Raw genomic sequence first — 22,382 nt, 5'->3', positions numbered from 1 at the left:
TTTCCTACATTTCCTGTGTGACTATTTTAGTGATTCACTTTGCAGCCATGAACGAAAAATCGATACGCTGAAATGACAACTCCGAATCACTGTGCGAAAAGCACTTAATAGAGGGTCAGCTCACCCAAACGACATGGAAAACTTTTTCTCGCACCTCCAGTGGTGTCTAGCCAGGCAGATACCTTTGAATGTATTTTTCATGTTTCAAAATATCCATGTGTGAGATCATTTCCTCCACCCCAATACGATGGAGGTGAGTGTGGCATTGTGTTGGGGGCTCAAACATTTCAAAATGTGTGAATGTTGACCTAAAAGATTCCGCAGAAACATCTTTTCCAGAAACTTTCAGCACTATTATGTGTGTCAAATCGTAGCTAGACTCAAGGTTTACTAAGAGGGCAGGACATGAAACTCTGAAATGCTTTGCAGAAAGTGGATCAGTTGTTTCCAAGGCACGATCAGGGAGACCCAAAGTGACCACACCATCAGTAAAAATCAATCAGCAGGTTTAGTCCCCTGCGAGATAGAAAAGCAACTTCATCACATAAATCCAAAAAGTCCTGTCAAAACAAAAAGCTGCCTCTCAGTGGTCTCAGTGGACAAGTAGCAGTTTGAAAACCACTTATCCGGAGATGTAACAAGGCCAAACACTTGAGGTGTTTAAAATTGACAGGACCGACTGGAAATATTCAAGTCTGGGGGTGTTTTCACTCATTTCTTCAGAGGCATGCCTGATTTGCATCCGTGTGGAGAAGGAGTCATACTGCAGCGGCTGGATAATGAGCCCAAGCGCACCTCGCAGCTTAGACAGACCTACTTGAAGACCTGAGAAGACCAAGGAGTCCATGGTCTGGATTGTCATGGACGTGACTCTGCAGCAACCTGAACCCAACCCCACTGAACATTTATGGGTGCACTTGAAGACAAACAAAGCCGAGCACTCTGAGACATGACAACACGCTTTGTGGAACGCTGTCAGACCATGCTGTGATAACATGAGTCATCAGGTTTGTGTCAGGCCGAATATGGATGCTGTCATTAAAGTAATATTATGTAACAGTGCCGCCGTCTGAATATGGTCTATGGCAACACCACTTGGAAAAACGAGACACAGAACTGTATTTCTGTATTATTATTCGGATGACATCTGCTCATGATTATTTCGGACGGTGGTGCGTGGACGCCTCCGTTGCAATCAGAACGGAGCTTACAATCTACAATTAAATCAAATGTGACTACATCTAGAATATGTTTTCTTGTTTACATTGGGTGAAATAAACCTCCAATATCAGTGAAATTAGGCAGTCTTTTTGGTGATACTGCCCTTGCAATCTTCAGTTCTGATTCAGGGTCGCCTGAAAGCAGCACTCTCACCTTTAGTCAAGTTACTTGCTTTGTTTTTTTGTGTCGTCTTCATTTGCAATGCATATTTTTCAGGGTGTGTCCTGAGGACAATAGCCTACCTGAGTCTCCGCACTGAACTCCATTTTAGTGTATGTTTGAATACGGATGGAGGAATGAGCTAGTTGGTGTTTATCATCATGGTGCACACTCAGACAGAGGATATATTTCAGTTATAGCATCAAACTGTAACAGAGGTCACTCTAGTAGGGCAAAATGAACAAGAAAAGACACTTTCTGGAGGCCCCAGAGGTCAAAGACTACCTGGTGAAGGGAGAGAGATTCACCAAATGGTCAGAGGTGAGTAAATATTTCAAGTCCATTTTCAGAAACTATGCAGCTCTAACAGTGATTTCATTTTCTTTTGTAACTCTCATATCCTGACGAGATAAGTGCGAGTTCCCGCTCTAATGGTTTTAATCACTTATGATGAATTAATGAACTGTTCTGGAAGATATACTATAAGTAGTCCTACAGCATATATTATCTAATCAAGCACCAACACACCGCCATCAAGCAGCTCTGTATTAGAGGTTTAAACTCAATAAATATCCACACTTATTCCCTCGTCTCCATCAAGGACTCCACAAAGACTGTTCCTGTCACCATGAAGATGGATCCAAAAGGTTTTTATGTCTACTGGATCAACCAAAGCAAGGTAATCAATATCTAGAGTCGGAAAAGAATATGTGCCCTTGGACAATATGCCATAGGTGTGCTGAGGTGCTGAGAAGCTACGAGAAATGAAATGGCTTTTTGTGCATCAGACAAACATAACCCGACAGATTCAAAGATATATCAAAAAGAGGTAGTCATGTGTCAGTGACTCACAACCAGAGTGTGTAATGTGCCTGTGATCAGGATCTGCCAAAGCTGTGGGATAGCTCAAAGCTGCAGAGCACCTTCCGGTCCCGGCAGCTTGTGGAGATTATCGATTGGTGCTGATGTGGGCTCACCATCCTGCCGCACCGTGCTGCTGAACTGTGATGCACTCCATCAAGAAGACTATCTGTGCTCCATTTCTCTCTCTCGCTTGCTCATTGGGGCACCTTCTGGTTTTCCACCACATCACAAAACCAAGCGAAAGCCTACACCGAATGTGTGCCTCGTGTGTCTGGGCTCTCGCTGTTCTGCTCTCTTTCAAGTGTTGAAATGTGAAATTTCCCTTCACACTTTTCCCACATGATTTTTCAAGGCATTGCAGTCAAATATTCCTCACTCAAAACGAAGTCAAGTCCCGTAGTTATTGCACTTTACCAAAGGATGACTTGTATCTGAATCCATACTTGGACTGGCGCCTACATGTTGAATTCGGTATTGGAGATGAATCTGTGCTGCTTGTTTCTAGGAGACAACGTTCCTGGATGTTGCTACTATCAGAGATACCAGAACAGGAAAATATGCAAAACTTCCCAAAGTGAGTACAATATCATTATTTAATGTTCCAATCTGCTCTCTCATTAAGTCAAAGTGGTGTGTTTGTTACGTAAGAATCTCTGCAGGCATGCAAATAGGGTGTCAAGCCCTTCATTTGCCCATTAGTATGAGAGACGTATTTGCATTGCAAAAACGGTAATGGACACATGCACCCGTGGCTATTCTCCAAGTGCAGAAACACACAGATGCACACGTACACAAACAAACATAAACACACACTGAGTCATGATCTGAGATTTCTGCGAGCGAGGTTGTGTGCGCGTTTGTTTGAGCCGAAAGCTGACAGTTGTAGTTCTTTTTCTGCTTCCTCGCCGGCCTCCGCAGAGATTTGCAGTATGCAGCCATCGTCATCTCTCACTGAGGGTTCAGAGGTGGAATCTGAAATCTGTTCCCCTCAGGGAGAGCACAGAGCTCTGCATCATCCCGGCTGGCATGATGTCGGAGGCACATCTTCCTGTCGGGCCCCTGAGGAGTGTTGGGAAAAGCAGCTCCCGTGCTGATGTCTGCTCTGCATATCTGACAGTAGAAGCGATGAATGGTGGAGCAGCAGATAGAACAAGGCTGTACCTGAAACACTGGTGTGCGTGTGCGTGTGCGTGTGAATGTGTGTGAATTTGTCTCAGTGCGTATGTGCATATGTTTGCATGTCTCGGTCCGCAAATTTGCCTGCGTTAAACAAGCTCCCAAAGGAAAAGTGCTAAAGACTGAGCCTACATTTTATAGTGATGTCTCCGTCTGCCCTACATAACATAAAGAGACCATCAGCTAGAAGACTGGCAATTCCTATATAGCTATTATATTGCTTCCTAATACCAAGTCAGATTTAGAAAATTAAAACTGTTTTTTTATGGTGGAATTAAACGGCCTAAGGGAAACGTGTGACTTATAACATTTTTATGTTGACCTTTCTATAGCTCACTGTTGGCTTATCATTATGAAGACATAACATCAGCAGGCAATGCTGATAACTTCAGCTTAGCTCAACAAAAAAAAGTATGAGGTGTAGGCGTAAAGGTCACATTATGATAACAGGGTAATAGAATTACAGTTCTTACATACAGATATATATATAAAGATACATTACCTCAGCACAACTGTGTTTAATTTAGTTAAAAAAAAAAACAGTTCAACAATTAACTACAATAAATTAACAGAATAAAATACAGTATCCACATTATGATGAATATATCTATATCGTGTTGTAGAGATATCTACTTAAGTAAGCATGCCAGTCTGCCACCTCCAGCCCGTCCCTGTCCAAAGCCCCTGTGCTACATATTGCACCTTTGAAAAAAGACAAATAAAATAGAAAATATGTTGCGTCTCTAGCCATTTAGAAATTTTATGAAATTTTATTCTACTTTTGTCCACAGGGGCTTCCAGAATCGACAGAGAAAAGTTCCTTGTAGCGAATGTTTTGAGGCGATGACATCTAATTGGCTCTGAGACATACTTCCTACCGTTTGTCTTTTACAGCACCCCAAGGTCCGCAACGTGTTCAACCTGGACTTCCCCGACAGCAACCATCTCGCCAAAACTCTGACCATTGTCTCGGGTCCAGACACTGTGAATCTGACCTATCATAACTTCTTTGCCTCTAAGGAGAAAGTGACACAGGTAATGAGCCTCTGTGTACACTGACTCTTTCCTGCGACTTTTCCTGTTTACAATCCTCCATTTGTGTCACTGATTCCCTTTGACTGTCCAGACAGCCACAGGCCATTAGCCATTACGCAGTGAGCATTTTCTTCCCCCCATAAGGTGACCTCTATCTCCCTTTTAGCTTTTATCAGACTTTATGACTCCAATATCCGGATTTAATCAACAGTAATGAAATCACAATTGTGCACATGCACTGCTCTCATTTCCTGGGGTAATAATATATCAATGCCCTCTAGTGGTGAGTTTGTGACCATTTGAAATCCCTGATAAAAGTTTAAGGGCTTATGACATTTCAAGCACAATTTATGTTGATATTTTAAGTGGTATCCCTTTTTGCAACATCAGAACTGGGCAAATGACATCCTTTCAATTGCCTACAACGCTGCAAGAAACAACGCGTGTAGGCAGGTCTTCCTGGAGAAAATGTAAGTGAACATCATGTCATCTGACAGCTCAGCCTGTATTGTTGCTGGGCGAACACAACACCATTTACTTCCCCCATGTGTGACAGAGTATAAGCCTTTGTGTTCAATCTTAGATACATCCGCATCTCTCTTCACACCAACAAGGACGGCAAGATTCCTGTGAAAAAGTAGGTTACAGTGCAGCCATGTGAAGGTGTAGGATGGCACACAGCCGTTTCTTTTGTACAGCAGATTACCATGTTTCCTACTCACTGTTTCACTGTGTTTTTCTCAGCATTTACAAGCTGTTCCCTGCGGATAAGAAGAGGGTGGAGAGTGCCTTGGCATCAGCACACCTCCCTAAAGGAAAGGTTAGGAAATATAGACATTTTGGTGGGTTGTTTGTGTTCTTTCAGTCCATCTACCCTTCAGAGATTTTTTAAAAGCAGTTTTTTCACCTCTTCCCACGATGCCCTGGTGTTTGTTGTGATTCTTGACTGTTATTATAAGGAATAAGGTTCTCATGCAGAATCATTTGACTTTTTAGTATGACACCATGAAGCCTGACGTCTTCACTGAGTCTGCCTTCAAGGCCTTTCTGACAAATCTCTGCCCTCGGCCTGAGATCTACGAGATCTTCACCTCTTAGTGAGTCGGCCTCTCCTGTGCTTCACTGATTATCAACTGATATGGCTTATATTCCTCACCTTATCTATTTATTTCCATATAAACACCTACTTTAGCTCAATCCATGTATTATCTGCTTAGCTGTTTCTTGCATTTTGACAGTATGACAGACTTTCAGTAAAAAGACATGTTCTAATTTGGTAGCACAAAGCCCAAAAAAAAACCCCAAAACGCCTGCTGTAAATTATATTATTTCAACCTCATGCATGGCCAACCTAAGTCTCCAATTTGTGCACAAGCTACCTGACATGGGCTCAGGTGGCAGGTTAGTGAGCCGTAACATAACAGCAGCAACAATGCGCGTAGTGTTGAGGTGACTGTCATGCCTCACTGTGCCCTCCAGCTCCAACAAACCCACCATGACAAAGGAGAATTTCACCAAGTTCCTCAACGAGAAGCAGAGGGACTCTCGGCTCAACGAGGAGCTGTTCCCACGACTGCGGCAGGACCAGATCAAGGCTCTGATCGACAAATATGAACCGTGCTCCTCCAACACAAACAGAAGTGAGATTCACTGATGTCGCATCTACTTTAACGAGGACCTGATAACGTTGTCGTACTTCAGCGTGTCTTTCCTGCACATCCGCAGATCTGATTTCTCCAGAAGGTCTCTTGTTCTTCCTGATGGGGCCGGAGACATCAGTTGTCATCCAGGACAGGCTGGCCAAGTGTCAGGACATGACCCAACCTTTACCCCACTACTTCATCAAGTCCTCCCACAACACATACCTGACAGGTTACATACGCCACTTTGATATTTGCTCACAAGTTGTCACACTGAACATCTCAGTTCTGGGAGATTTTTCAGAGTCTTTCTGTGTATCTCCTTGCAGCTGGTCAGTTCTCTGGCGTGTCCTCTCCGGAGATGTACCGCCAGTGTCTGCTGTCCGGCTGCCGCTGTCTGGAGCTGGACTGCTGGAAGGGCAAACCTCCAGATGAAGAGCCCATCATTACCCACGGCTTCACCATGACGACTGAGATCCTCTTCAAGGTGTTTGCTCATAGTTTTGGGCACACTTTCAGTGGCGTTCCACATTCAAATCTATCATTTCACATATTAATATTTTCTTTTCATTTTATACATTAGCCCACTGGGTTTTGCATGCACAAATCATGCTTATTTATTTGATTAATTTAGGTACATGGCTAAAATACTTTGGAATATTATTGTTTACTTGAAAACTAAAGCTAAACTGAGATATAACTATGGCTGTAGCCAAGATGTCAAAACTTGCGGGGGACCAAATCTGCAGTGGTCCAGGGGGAAAAGGTCTTAATTTCAAAACTAATTAAAAAAAAAAATTACAAACACATGGGATGATTTATTTACTCGCTAGCTAATACATGTAATGCATAATAGCATACTAGCTAGCTAGCATTTTAACAGGGATGTAGCATAACACAACATCATTATGCCATTGATTGTACATTGGACTTGGACATACCTCCATCAGATCTGCAATACACTTCAGTCATAATTATGATTGTATTTGCTATAATTGATTCAGGTGGTGGTGCATGCTTCCCTTTTGAACTAAAACAATTGTAATGTATATATTTATATTTACATGTATTATCAATATATAGCATCTTTGAATATTTGGGGGCATGATTCCCCCCAATATGTATTATATTTACTGCCTGCATATACCAGTGATGTGTATAAATGGTAGATAAGGAACATTACAACCAGAAAGTAAAGCAGTATAGACGATTTATGACAGCTCTTGTTGGAAGCCCAACCCACTTCCACTGAGTACTTTCTGTTGCCCATCATAAATCTTGGACCTTTCCTAGTAAGTGGCCTTCCCCTAGTTTCCTGTGTGCTCGGTTTGCATTGTTACAGCATGATAGCTTTATATGTACACTCGCCAGAAGCTGTTCATGCTGATCACACAGTGCAGGAATGTGTCTTTGGTATCAAAAGTTTATTTATTCATGCTAATGTGCACATCACATAGCAAAAGCATGCGAAGGCTCAAAAGTACACAAAAACACACATACACCCACACAGACAGGCACCCCAGTCATCCTCTCACACTCAACACTTCCATTTAAGGGCAGGCGGAGCACCACAGTCCCCGGGGCCCGGACACAACACCTCAGTTCAGTTTACTGTCAGCCTTTAGATGTGATAGGCTTGGAGCTGACTTCAGGGTCTCTGCATAGAAGCAGCAGTTCTGCTGCTTGTCATGTCGTCTCTCTCTGTGTTTTCAGAGAGTCACGATTGTCTCAGTCTGTTGGTTTCACCCGTTTGCGGGATTTTCATGACATCATTCTATTCATACTCACATTTCTTGGCGTCATAATCTAACTCAAATAGAAGTCGAGCTAATGCATTTTGAACAAAAATGCCTGCCTCTTTCTGATTTGTGACAGGATGTGATCGAGGCGATTGCTGAGAGCGCCTTCAAGACCTCACAGTATCCCATTGTCCTCTCGTTCGAGAACCACGTCGACTCGTAAGACCTGAGCTTTTCCATGACCTCACGCCATGTAACTTTATTAACACAATGTAATAATGCTCTGATGCCATTGTCCCATATTGATGGAGCATATTTAGGATGTAATTAAACTCTTCGTTCTGGCAGAGACAGCAGACCGTGACAGGTGTTACTGTGCTTTATTCCAGGGTGAAACAGCAGGAGAAGATGGCAAACTACTGCAAAACCATATTTGGTGATGCCCTGCTAACAGAGCCGTTGGACAAATACCCTGTGAGTACATAGCTGCAACACAGCTCCCTGTCAAAATAATAGAGTTAGATAAAGTTTATATTGGGAGTTTGTTAAACAGAGGACTTTGTGATAGATTAGATAAAGGTTTATCCTGTGAGACTCAGCTGAGTCTAACCACACCAGCATGAAGGCAATTAATAGCAAAGTTCAAGTCTCATCTTTGGCTCCTTTCTTGTCTCGGCCAGACATGGCCCTCACAGGCTCCTGTACCCATTTAAGTGATTCCTATCAAATGCTAACGTCTGTTCACCTGCTCTCAGTTGTGTGTGTGTCTTGTGTGGACGGACGTGCATATGTTTGTATTCCTGAGGCGAAAAGAGGACTCTCAAATGTCAAATGATATCAGGGTTCTATTTATCTGTACCATCCAGCTGAAGCCAGGCCAGCAGATTCCGAGCCCATCTGAGCTCCTGGGCAAGATCCTCATCAAGAACAAGAAGGGCAGCCATGAAAAGCCAACCCAGGCTAAGAAACCCACCCCAGCAGCCACTGACCAGACCACAACCACGGCTGCATCCCCCCAGGACCCAAACTCCACTTCCCAGGATCCTGCCAACCCTGCGCCCAGCACCCAGGAGAACCAAGGTGGACTAGATGAGCCTCGGGCCAAATCAGATTACATTAAAAAAAAAAACTGTCCTCTAGTTATTTTTAGGTGTCGCTGACATTATGTTTACATGTTCAACCAGAGGGAGACACAGCTGTGGAGGACACAGAGGAGCAGGAGGACACAGAGGAACAGGATGAGGAGAAAATGAAGACATCAGATGAGGTAGAGTGTGCGGCTGTGTTGACATGACTCATTGCTTCACATCATCCGTGTGCTGCGAAAACAGTTCAAACATCACTGAACTTCCTGTCGATCCCCCCACAGGGCACAGCCGGACAAGAAGTAACAGCGTATGAGGCGATGTCATCCATAGTCAACTACATCCAGCCCAACAAATTCATCTCCTTTGACAATGCCAGAAGTATGTCTTCCTAAATTCAACACAAGGTTCAGACAGAGAAGATTTTTACAACACAGACTTTTAAAACACCGACAGGTAGACAAATCATAGTCAGTCTGAGTTGTGTGATGCTTCCTTTCTTTTCTTTCTTCACAGAGAAAAACAAGAGTTACGCCATCTCATCTTTCGTGGAGACGAAAGGGGAGACAATGATTGCCAAGACTGCTGTTGAATTTGTCGAGTATCCTCTGAGAACACTCCACATATTATCCTGCTCAAAAAATAAGGCAACCTGTGTTAAGTAATCTGATTAAAAATTACGCATGAGTACATATAGATATGGTATTTTGAGCTGCCCTTGATGCTGGTTCACATACTAGTTATCGAGACATTTAAAGCTATGCTTCCTGAACCATATTTCTCAGATATAACAAGAGGCAGATGAGCAGGATTTACCCCAAAGGAACAAGAATGGACTCATCCAATTACAACCCCCAGCCTTTTTGGAACGTCGGCTGCCAGATGGTGGCACTCAACTACCAGACGATGGGTAGAAATGGACACACACTGCACTGATAGCTACTTAAAATATCATAAATGTGTTGAGCTGCAGGAGATGATGCAGCCTCTCACTGTTTCTTTTAAGTCACCACTTGGGCCTGATGCAAGGGATTTTATTTTTAAACCTGAGCTTCTGTTTTTCACCACAGCAGGTCAGTGTTGCACCTCTTTGTGCTGCACAGGCCTCTGCTGTGCTCTGCACCCCCAACCCCTCACTGCTGCTCCTCTGTGCTGAAGAGAGGGGGCATGAATGGGTCTATTTGTGCCTATTTTCAGATTTCCCCATGCAGCTGAACATGGCCCTGTTTGAATACAATGGCAGAACGGGCTACCTGCTCAAGCATGATGTTCTGCGTCGCAGTGACAAGAAGTTTGACCCTTTCTGTGACAGGATTGACACTGTTGTGGCAAGCACGTTGACCATAAAGGCAGGTTCTCAGCGTTGTTATAATTAATATGCTTGTCTTACTTGATTGTGGTGCGTTTGGCATAGGGATTCAAGCATCTGTGCAAATAACCAAACATGATCATAGTTTAAAAAGGTGAAAACAAAAAAGGTGCAATATGTAAGAATTGGCCACCTGCATAAATTCATACTCCCAACAAATAGAGGCAGCATATAAGCGTAACTTTTTTATCCATGACTCTGGCAACTGTTAGCGTGTTAGCTTGTTTAGCCATGCAGCTAGCCAGACTACTGTAAAAGTGTCTGTTATTGAGTTGCTAGTGCAGGAGCTTTGGACCGCTGGGAGAAAGAGCTTTTCAGGCCCAGGTCTATTGGTTAGCATGCTTACTTAAGATGATATCTTAATATTATTAATAATAGTTAAGATATCTATAACACATTTTATCAAAATCTATGACATAACGTCAGAACTGTTTGAATTTCCTCATATTCTGTTGATAACTTTAAAAATTGCGTAATGTTTTAAACTGAAATTCTTACATATTGCCCCTTTAGAGCAACAGGAACAAATCATATTTATCACAATCACAATCAGCTTTATTATAAAATTTCTCTCAATGCACTACACAGGAAAACATATAAAGCCACCAAAAACAGAATGAATAAAGGGGGAAAGAATAATAACAGTGGAAAGAAATAATGGTATTGCATTGTGGAGAAAACTGATGCACAAACATTGCAATATGAGTAAAGCAGACATCTGTTTTTGCTCTTCTAAATTGAGCAATAAATTAACCACCATAGCCTTTCGAAAGTGTGTGTGTGTGTGTGTGTGTGTGTGCAACCATGTACGCTTGCTTTTCCCTCTAGTTTAGAAGCTGAGTCCGTAACAATACAAGCGTCATGCTGAGAGTGATACATGGTTCCAGGTATTCAGCAGACTCTGCATGAGTGAAAACCTGAGCTCTATTTATATCCACTGTGTCCTGAACATGGGTCCACGCACAACAGGACACATCCATATTCTTAACCACTTCGTGCATGTATGTCCTCAAATCTTACTTTCAACAGATCTATTCGGGCCAGTTCCTGTCGGACAAGAACGTGAAAACAGGGGTCGAGGTGGAGGTGATCGGGCTGCCGGGAGACCCCAAGAAGAAATATCGCACCAAGTGGTCCCCCACGCCCAATGCCATTAACCCAGTGTGGAATGAGGAGCCTTTTGTCTTTGAGAAAGTGTGTGTCTGTCAACTAATACGCTCAAATATATGTGCGGGTGAACGTGTTTGTGTGAGCTCAGCTGCTGTGCTGCTGCTGTTGGCCTTAATATATTTGTTGTTGTTATGATGGATAGATTCTGCTCCCAGAAATGGCCTCTCTACGAATTGTGGTCCATGAGGAGAACGGTAAATTCTTGGGACACAGAATCATCCCACTTGATGCCATCCAATCAGGTTGGTGAAAGTGAGCGGAAAAAAAACCCCCACCTCACTTCATGTGTCATCTAATCTGCATATTTCAAAACACCCCTGAGTCATCCAAGGCCGCACAGTGTTTGCTTCGACGTGGATCAGGGGAGCTGCTGCCTTGTTTCTAATTCACCCAAGGTTTTTTTTATGCCCTGCAGGTTTTCATCACATCTGCCTGCGCAGTGAGAGCAACATGCCACTCACTTTGCCTGCCCTCTTTGTGTACATCGAGGTCAAGGACTACATCCCCGCTGCCTTTGCAGGTGCTTGGCTTTTCACTTTGTGCCTTTGGAGAAGAAGTCTGCTACGACTTAATGCATTTTTTTAGTTCGGATGTGCAGAGCTAGGTAGCAATTAGTAGTAGTTTTTTTTTTTAAAGGATGAATTATTGCTACATAGTGCACTGACGTTCATTTGTTTTCATTCTCCCTCAGATTTCACAGATGCCTTGTTTAACCCAACAAAAGGCACAGAGAAGACCACAAAGGCCCCAAAGGAGGTAACAAAAAGATGCTTAAACAAGACCTATTATGGTCTTATCTTTCCTTTAGTGTTTTATATATGTTCTGATGCATGTAAAAGAGCTTGAAAGTAAAAAAAAAAAGTCAAAGTCCACACCAACAGAGGCTCCTCCCTCCCACAGAAAAGAGATCTCCGCCTTTAATTCTGTGACTTTGTGACATCACACTATGTCACTCTGTCACACATATGCACAATATATGTCTCACGTTTTGTCATGTAAGAATTGATTTAGCACATCTGCCCTGTTGCTGGTATTGGTGCTGGCTCAGGTGTGTGTGATTTGACCAATCAGAGCAGACTGATTATTTGGGAGGGGGGCCTTAAAGAGACAGATGGGGAATACAGTGCTGTAGTACTGGACAGAATGAGAAAACTGATGTGTTTTTTGAGCACTAAAACATGTAAACCTATTTGAACAGTAACCCAAAGTAAAATTACGAGCTTATTAGCTTGTTAGATTGTGATTTCCTGTCCTTTTTGTTCACACAGTCATCTTCCGACTACATTTCTCCCTACGAGATGCCTCTTGTGGTCCAGACCCCTACAGACAAAGCTAAGGAAAGTGAAGTCCCGGCTGCAGGTAATAAATTTGCGAAGGCGACACAGTTCAGAGTTTGGAAAGATGCAGAGCTTTGATGTGGCTCTTGTAGCAAGTCTTTAGTACTGAAAGAAGAACATGTATTTGCTCACAATCTCTAGAAACGGCCGCATCCGAACCTACCCCACCAACTGATGCCAAAGACGAATCATCCCAGCCACCTCCAGAAGCAAGTGCTGAAGAAGGTAAAGAAGAGGCTGAGAGCAAGCCAGACACTGCACAACTTGAGGCAGAACCTCCTCAAACTCCTGGCGAGACTCCAGCTGCAGATCCAAACCCAGATGCAGGAGGCGCCAAATCTGAAACCCTTCCTGAAGCCATTCCTCCTCCTGAAGAGGGAGCCCCTGAGAAGGAAGCTGTTGCAGAGCCAGAGAAGGCTCCTGAAACCAAAGAGGAGCCTGCCAGTGAACCTAGCACAAACCCTGAGTCTGCTTCAAATGATAAACCAGACACAGAAGCTGCCAGTGCTGCTGAAGAGCCTGCTGCTACTGCTGCTGCTGCTGCTGTGGTTGCTGCTGCTCCTGCTGCTGCTGCTGAGGCCTTGCCCTCTCCAGCAAGTTCACCATCTGCAGGATCAGATGACTCATCTCGGCCACCACCGACTTCCAGCGAAGGTAAAACCGAAGTGCTTCAAAAGCTGCAGTCATAACAATTTCTTGTTTATCAGTAGACTGTGAGAAAATAAGAAATTTTGTTAAGTGTAGTTTGTCAGAAATGCATATCAAATGTTGACAAAGGAAGGTGGATTCTCACAACAAAGCCCTGTGTGTTTCTGCCACAGAGCCTTCGACTGTGACTACCGGAGAACTGACAGAGCACAAGAACTACCTGAAGGTCATCAAGCGCCAGGAGAGAGAGATGAAGGAAGCAGAAAAGAAGTATCAGAAGAAAGGGGAGGACCTGATTCAGAAATACTCTGACTCCTTCAAGGCCATCAAGAAGAAGGCCTCTTTGAAGAAAAAAGAGTAAGGGGATTTCATTTGTCTGTCATTTGTTGTCACTTCTCGTAATCAGTTTCTAGCTGAAAAATGGCAAGAGAATAAATGCGTTGGCGGAGGAGGGGTGTCATGTCATCATTTCGGAGTAGTAAGATCCATCTGTTTATGTTTAGTCATCCACCAAAGACTGTTCTGTTTCTGACAAAGTAGCAGTGAATTCTACAGCATATTAATACTGACCCACTAATGAAGTTGTTGTTGTTTTGGTCGGTGTCATTAACGAGATTAGGTGTAGAAGCACGGAGAACATTCTACGGCTAATGTGTTTGTCCATCTGAAGCTGAACAACCAAATGAATAGGGGCTACGGTGCTTTTCATGCATAGCCTTCCACGATACACTTTCAGGACAGAACATGTGTTATTCAAGGCCAAATGAGCATTGCTGTATAGGATTTCCAGTAACCATGTAATTGTATATTCATTTAACTATTTGCTGTATTTTAGATTCTGCTCCCCCTTGCATAAGAGTCCTGTCATGTTGAATTATATTCTGGTTCCTCAAGGGGAGAGGGAAACGCCTCTGACTCCGGTGTGACGAAGGAGCGGGTGCAGGATCAAAAAGAAAAGATGCAGGTGGATCTGCAGGCTTTGTGGACGGAGCACTGTGATCAGCTGAGGAAGAAGAAAGAGCAGTACGCCACAGAGGTTTGTAAAATCAAGAAAAGAAAAGACACAAGTGGTGGAAAATAATATTTACTCAAGTACTGTGCTAAGAGCTGCATTATAAACTCTCATTATTGCCTCTGCAGTGTCCCTCAGCTATACGGAGCATTTTAGCATCTTTCAGCTCATTGTTTCAGTTCAACTTTACTCTTTTGGTTCAGACGCACTGTGCACTACCTGCTTCAGCGCCAAACAGCAGACACAGTTGTAGTCTAGCTGGTGAACATTGTTGAGCATTTAGCAGCTAAAGAGCAAAATAGGGTAAATAGGCTCCATACAATTTATAATGTTGCTCCATATCTGCATGACATGAAAAGCAACTGTTTCCTAACAGTTTAAAGACCGTGTAAAGCGGCAAAAAAATTGTGTTATGAGTTTGTCACACCATAGAAACATGTATCATTGAACACTGAGCCAAATTTTAAAAATTTAAAATATTGCTAAATATATAAAATTAGGTCTCAAAATCATGGAAAAACAAGCACTTCTTTCTGCTGTGACACGCTGGGGGCGTGTCAGTTAGAGGCGCTGGAACCACGCCTATGCGGTGCTGGGGGGGGCCCTATCATGTTAATGACGGCGGTGTCTCCCCAGGTGTGCCCCTTGTCTATCTAAACCCGCGGACAGTTTATAATCATATGGATGCTGTTATAATGTGTAGTGATTGAGATCCTGACCCACCAAACATCCTGGAAAGTGACGGAGTGAAGTTTTTCGCGCTAAATTACATAATTATACATAATCACCATCAGTAAACAGGACGCCGTCTGACTCTGTCACTCGCGGGGACGGAGGCTGTTTTCTGGGGGAAAGTTCCCTGAAGTCTCGGTCAGGAGGGCTGGCGGTCGCGGTGATTTATTTTCGTCAAACACTCGGTGAGTTAAACACTCTTGTGACAAGCATGACAAACGCTGTTTTCTGAGCAGAAATGTGAGGGAAAGTCGATAGGTTACGTAACGCGGCCATGATTTGCATGATTTCTGACCCGCCCATTAAATCCTGAACACAGAAATGTTGAAAAACAGTTTGTGAGCCTAGCTCCAAAATTAAATTCTAAATGGCCGAATGGCTTTTACATGTTTTAAGTAAACACATTTTTGACCTGTTTAATGTGTTTAGAAGAAAATGGCTGATTTTGCTTTACACAGACTTTAAAGGTCTGGTGTGTAGGATCGAGTGGTAACTAGTGGTGAGGTTGCAGACAGCAACCAACTGAATGCTCCTTGCCTCGCCTTGCCCTCACTTATGGTGGCCACCAAAAACTCAGAAGGTCCCCTCAAAAGCCAAGTTTTGGTTTGTCACTCATTATTTTGGTAGTGTGCTGCCGTAGAAACCTGGCAGTGCAACACTGTAGTTATAAAACAATGCACTTTATTCTGCATTCATGGTTATATTTTTCTCACTCTGTACCTGAAAGTCAAGATCCCCTCCTCCTATTGTGACCTGTTATGATGTGCTCCCCATCCAACCACTCTCCTCGCAGGCCACCTTTGAGCTGTCTTTATTGCACCTAATGATTCAGCCTCAAAATAGAATTCATTTCCATGATTCAGGCAGTATTCACATCTCTCAAGGAGCACCTTATTTTATCTCGCTGCATTGTGTGCATGCGATCACGGGCGAGCAGCCAGGGCTTTAGAGGCTTTATTGATTACTCACTGGTCCCAGGTGCTTGGGGTACTCTTTGCATAAGCTTTTAATCTTTACGAGACTGAGGGGTCAATCAGGTAATTTTTCACCTTTTTTTCAAGTGTGTCGCCACAGTGCAGACGGCACTCTAGAGTAAACACGTCGAATACAGGTCTTGGGCCGAGCGCTCAGATCAAACTTAAAGCCAAAGTTCATGCGAATTAAATCAACAGCTGAACTTTTGCTTGACTGAAAGAAGAGAGACTTTAATTGCATGCGGCGTGGACACTGTTATTTAGAGCTACTCAATACTCACTTTCTAGCATTATCTTGACTGTGATTGTGTCACTTCCTTCTGCTCTTGCGACAGAGACTGGCCAAACTGTTGGAGATGGCCACAGAGAGACACGCTAGTGAACTGAAGACCCTGGAGAGGTGTGAGCACACATACAACACTTTTGGAACATGCTGTACAACACTGAGAGCGCAGAGGGCTTTGCTGAGTCCGTCCAATCTGTGCTTTGAGATTTTGGTGATGCTGTGTTTCTGTGTGTTTGTGTGTATCTGACTTATGCCACTTTTTGGGACGCACGTCAGACTCAAGACCAGTTAACTGGGGGCAACTGGTGCAACTGGGGTCAAAAGCCATTTCCCCAATTTGGCAAATACAGATTTGTGGTTAGGTGGTTAGGATCAGGGTTTGGTTCAGGCAGGTAGCCATTATGGCTGTAGTTAGGGTCACGTTAGGATAATGTGAGGATTAGGCTAGGGTTAGAGTAAAGATTAGTTTAGGGTTAGGGTTAGGCAATAGTCGTTCTGGTTATAGTTAGGGTAAGGCACCAGGAAATTAATGTAAGTGAGTCTATTTGAATTCCCCAAAAAGACATAAGTGAGATTATGTGTATGTGTGTGTGCGTGTGTTTGTGTGTGTCAGCTGAAGTGAAACATTTGACATTTTGCGAAGACAATACCTCAAGTAATAAATGAATCACCTCAGTTCACGGGTCTTCCAATGTCCTTGGCTGGCTTATGGTGCTTTGGATGTGTGTGTGTGTGTGTGTGTCTGTGTGTTATCCCAAGTCCCCAGCTGGCAGATGGTTATCTCAGGACAACCATTATCCAACAGGTGTTTAAACAGCAGTAGGGAAGCGAAGGCGGCCCTGGTCATCTACCTGCTCACACAGACACTATAACATCGCATTAAAGCCTTCCTTTCACTGAAAAGGTCACATCAGAGACGCGCAGCCCTGCAACTCTTGTTGAAAGGAAAGCGTTGTTTACAGGGCCACGTCTGATTTTATTGATTTTGAATCATGCATGACTACTCACGTTTTCTCTTTGTTTTGCAGTGAAATCAAAGACAATAAGAAGAAATCAGCTGCCAAAATTTCCGGCTCAGAGAAGGCAAAGTGAGTTTACAGGATGACCTTCAATTACTTGATATGTTCCCATTTGTTGCTGTTCCTCTTACTGAGGTACAGCTTCATGTTGAAAATGAGAAGAAACAGCATCTTGGCTTCTTACCCCTCTGATTTAATGGCATTCCACATAAATCTGGCTTGATTTGAAGTATTTTTAACATTATGTTCAGGAGGTCTAATTGTAAATTATAATTAACTTCTCTTAGGTTGAAAAAGGCGATGAGCACAGAGCTACTGGATGAGCCTAGTCAGTCTGATGGAGCAGTAAGTACTCTTTTAAATTCATTGAAAGAAGTAGAAACCTTTTAAGCTTGCATGGGCAATTAAAGCAGCAGTTTGACATTTTATGAAAGGTACTTAATCACTGCTTTGCTGAAAGTGAGATGAGAAGATTGATACTGCTCACAGAAAGTGTGAAGCTGGAGCAAACTGCTATTTAGCTTAGCTTAAAGGAATAGTTGGGGTTTTTTGAAGTGGGTTCATATAAAGTACATATCTATAGTCGATCTGTTTCCTACCGTAATCACCGATCAGCTCAGCCTCAGTTTGGAGAAGTAGAGAGCCACTCCAGCCCAGACGCTCAGCTTTGTACTGCAGTGAACGGGGTTCAGCAAAAAAGTGAAATTAATCACCTAAAACAAGGCTCACCTAAAAAAATCTATATCAGGTCAAGTGTACGTTGTATAGGTAAAATTCACATCGCTTTACATCGCTATCAGACTGCGCTTTCTTTTGGCACTACATTTTCTCAACCGCAGAACCTTCGTATCCCTACGCATTAGCGTAACTGGGCAACAGCTGATCTGCGAGCGGCAGCTGGACGAGAGGTTTACTTTCGATAAAAACGAAACTTAACTCTCTGTATCCTTCCGCATTAGCGCTCATGCGTAGGGATACGGGGGTTCTGCGGTTGAGAAAATGTAGTGCCAAATGAAAGCGCGGTCTGACGGCGATGTAAAGCGGTGTGAATTTTACCTATACAACGTACACTTGAACTGATATAGATTTTTTTAGGTGAGCCTTGTTTTAGGTGGTTAATTTCGCTTTTTTGCTGATCCCCGTTCACTGCAATACAAAGCTGAGCGTCTGGGCTGGAGCGGCTCTCTACTTCTCCAAACTGAGGCTGCGCTGATCGGTGATTACGGTAGGAAACAGATCGACTATAGATATGTACTTTATATGACCCCACTTCAAAAAACCCGAACTATCCCTTTAAAGACTGGAAACAGTGAGAAACAGCTAGCCTGGAAACACCTCTGTCTCCAGTGGAACAAATGACGCCTACCAACATCTTTGAAGCAAACTGTTTGCTAGTCTTGCTAAGCCATGCTAAGCTAAGCTAACTGGCTGCTGTAGGTGGCTTCATATTTAAGGCACAGACGTGACAGTGGTATCAATCTTCTCAGCTTACTCTCGCAAAAACATCCAATTCCAAAATGTCAAACTATTTCTTTAACAGAAATAACAATAACCCTTGGTGAACAGCACCTGATTCTGACTGATGTACATGTAACAGCACTAATGTCAAACCTGACACTTCACATCCACTGGTCTGTTCAAGCACATACTGTATTTGAGAGTGTAACTATGGTTACAAAGAGGAAGCATTGTCTACAGATCTGAACAAAACACAGAAAACAATATAACCTCAGGCATGTTACAGCGCTTTCCTTTCATGCAACTGCACACATGTTCACATACACCCACGTGTTTGCTTACAGATGTATACATGCTCACACATCCATGCATTGTTGAACAGTAAGGACACCACACATGTGAGTGTTCGCCCTTAAAGCACCCACGTACACAAACACACACCCTTTTACCCATTGAGTAAAGTGCAGCGGGCCCTGACCATAGGCCAGGCTTGTCCATTACTCAGAAGCTGTTTACAGGGAGAAGGCTAATCCACGTGTGGTCGATGACTCACTGAGCTCTGCCCTTGTTCTTCTGGTAGCTCATCAAGATTCAAGCCTGTTGTTTCTGGGTTAAAGACCTGGCCACTTCCCTCCTTATCCAGTCCTCTCCCATCGACTCCGTCTGGCTGGCAGCAACCCCTTGTCCCTCCGAGCACTGGGGTCGCATTGCAACTCATTAGGATCTACTTAATCAGCATTTGCTCATTAACTACGACAACTAGTCATAACACAGTCACCTTTTCAAACAGCGCAGCCTGAGGATTGAATGGCTTGGTGCACTAAAGGGTTGTGTAACTGAAGTGAAGTGAACCTCTTGTGACTTAAATGTATTGATTCTCTTGCTCAGGTTGCACCCCATGGGTACATTCCTCTCCAGATCGACACACACCCACACACACATGCACTCAGGGAGGAACATGAGCTGATGAGCTGCTTATGGACATGCAAACAGTCTTTTATCTCTCCCTTGAAACCTCATGCAGACACGAACAAACTCGCACGGACTGAAACCACAGATCGATCGTGTTTTTCAGTAGCAACATGTTATGTACTTTATTGTTACAGTCTTCAGATTACAGCCCACAGCAAGAGGCTCTGATGAAGAAACAGGCTGCTACACTGGAGGAAATCAAGACCATGACTAATCAGGTACACACTCTGTCACTAGAATACACTTGTTTTAAACACTAAACCTAAACTAAAATGTCTTTTTGCACATTCTTGTTTGCCATGCATATAGAGATCTGTGAAGACGCTGCAAATTACATCAACAACAGAATTACCAATCAACAATATTTTGGGTTAAACGTTGGCATCCATCTGATTTATTACCCCCTGAGCAAGGACATTTTTTGCAACCTGAAAGTAATGTGCAGTAAATTTACTTCCTGCTTCCTCCAGACATAAAGCAGGTTTTCGTTCCTGAGTTCATCAAAAGGTTCATGGTCCCCTGGGAAAGTTCCTTTGGTGGAAATGAATGCATTTTTTCCATTGCGACTTACACTAACCTTAATTACTCTCCACGAGTTTCCCACATTCATTCTTGAATGACGGACTTGCTGGCGAATGGCTGAGGGCAGTGACTGTATAGTTGTGACATCACAACATCACGGGAGTCCTGACGGCTTGTTCAGAGGCACAGTTTTTGAATTTGGGCTTTGTGCATTTATTCAGTGTTTCAAGTGTTTTGATACTTTCACAGTATTTGTAAAGCGCCAAGACCTGGATTATGATTAAACAAGACATTGGAATCTCACTTTCTACAATGTGGGAACTTTAACTGAAAACCAAGTCATACAAAATAATGACTTACCTACTGGTGATGAGCATTTCGTCAAAATCTATCCCAATTACATGGACTCACCTCCCATGAATTGGTAGGGGTCTCCATAATGTTCTTTAAATTCAATTACAAACACACACACACATCTAAAGTCCATCAGGGTCAACAACAAATCCCTGTTTTTGAAATACGTTGTCAACTGTGGCCATCTGTCCATTCCATTTGGGTGACACATCCAGTTTGGGCGCATGAGAAAGTACAGATCGAGCCCCCACCGCTGTAAGTGATGTCACGGCACTTCTACGACAATGCTTTGCTTTGCTTTGACGAAATCTTGGCAGTTGACATTGAAAAAAGAGGTGATAGATGGTTCATACATTGATGTTTGAACACCAGATGGATGATGTGTTTTTGTGTTATCACCAGTCGTATTTTACAAATACAGTTTTTGAAACAGTGGGAGGTATTCAAGTGAGCGCCGAGGGACAAGCCTATCTTTGCTGCATGTATTTAACACCATTGATTGAGTATTGAGCCATAATATGGGAACACTGCACATTATTAAACATCCTTAGAATAGCTCATCATCACTCCTATTTAAAATCAATCTATGCCATCTGGGTTCAAGCCAGTTCTCTGGCTAAGGGCTTTGTAAAGATCTTTAGTTTTACTGGTGCCAATACTCAAATCCATTCTCTAAAGATTATGATAAACACCTGGCAGAGAAAAGCAAAGTGTAAAAATGTCAACGTGTCCTTTCGACAAGCCCATCACCTCTGACTGACCTTAAGCCCCTTTGTCTGCAGCTTAATCAGGAGGCCCTGAAGGAGCACGAGCAGAAACTGAGGTCCCTGCCAGCAGAGGTGAGGGAAGCAGTCAATGTCTGTGTGGGGGCCCACTTTCCTGAGCTGGTCGATCAAGCTGGAGACAAGAAGGTGGAGGGAGTGGGCTTCTATGGAGATGTCTTCCTGGGATAGATGTGCCAAATCTAATATCTTATATCAGCCTGTTACATAACCTACAATCTGAGCACAACTTTGTAATAGTGGAACATTATTCAGTTAGGAAAGCTTTGTGTGATATTTCAATTTAGAGGTTCTATTCATAGAGGGTTCTTTTGAGAGTTTAAAGCCATAATGATATTTTACGAATGTCCTGTAGTGCAAACGTTAGACAATTTGGACATTTTCTGTGTGGCTCTTCGTGTCTCTTCCTTTTGACCAATCAAAAAATAGACCTAATAGAGCGACAAATATCTTCCACTTGAAAGCGCATCACTAAAAGCCTTAGTCTGATACTCGCACTCCCCTTTGCTGTGCGCTTAATGAGTTCCAAAATGGGAATAAGTGTAGCAAGGAAAATATAGCAGCAGAAATGGGTTAGCAGAGACTGCAGGCTGAATCGAGACAATGACTACATCTGTCACACGCGATGTGTGATGCCCAATGATGCCACAGAAAAGCATTCACACTGAGATTTAGGGGTGTTGTTGCAAGGAAAAAGGCAGAAAAAGGTTATATTTGCTCTATAACTGGGACAACTGTAGTATTAGTTCCATGGTGATGGAAATATACCAATTTTCCTCTTGCAGTCTTGTGAAGAATAGTCTTTAATAAAATGTAATTTGCACAGTA

The 22,382-nt window shown here is 43.1% G+C and overlaps 1 protein-coding gene across 1 annotated transcript; it reads left to right on the top strand.

Moving 5' to 3' along the window:
* Positions 1 to 1,541: 1,541 nt before the first annotated feature.
* On the top strand, positions 1,542 to 22,382 carry plcb2 (phospholipase C, beta 2). The gene is made up of 32 exons (XM_030392167.1): positions 1,542 to 1,701; positions 1,982 to 2,059; positions 2,750 to 2,818; positions 4,315 to 4,455; positions 4,846 to 4,925; positions 5,039 to 5,092; positions 5,200 to 5,275; positions 5,452 to 5,552; positions 5,935 to 6,095; positions 6,181 to 6,327; positions 6,425 to 6,582; positions 7,971 to 8,053; positions 8,224 to 8,308; positions 8,701 to 8,914; positions 9,019 to 9,101; positions 9,204 to 9,300; positions 9,436 to 9,520; positions 9,705 to 9,829; positions 10,117 to 10,268; positions 11,318 to 11,482; positions 11,601 to 11,700; positions 11,874 to 11,978; positions 12,150 to 12,214; positions 12,727 to 12,817; positions 12,937 to 13,449; positions 13,617 to 13,800; positions 14,338 to 14,479; positions 16,497 to 16,561; positions 17,476 to 17,535; positions 17,754 to 17,811; positions 20,031 to 20,114; positions 21,555 to 22,382. The coding sequence occupies exons 1-32, from the start codon at positions 1,618 to 1,620 to the stop codon at positions 21,723 to 21,725; spliced, it is 3,876 nt and encodes a 1,291-aa protein (XP_030248027.1). The 5' UTR covers positions 1,542 to 1,617; the 3' UTR covers positions 21,726 to 22,382.

The sequence above is a fragment of the Sparus aurata genome, chromosome 16, assembly GCF_900880675.1.
Source record: "Sparus aurata chromosome 16, fSpaAur1.1, whole genome shotgun sequence".
Classification (NCBI taxonomy): domain Eukaryota; kingdom Metazoa; phylum Chordata; class Actinopteri; order Spariformes; family Sparidae; genus Sparus; species Sparus aurata.
The sequence above is the reverse complement of the archived record's forward strand: the minus strand, read 5'-3'. Positions and strand labels throughout refer to the sequence as shown.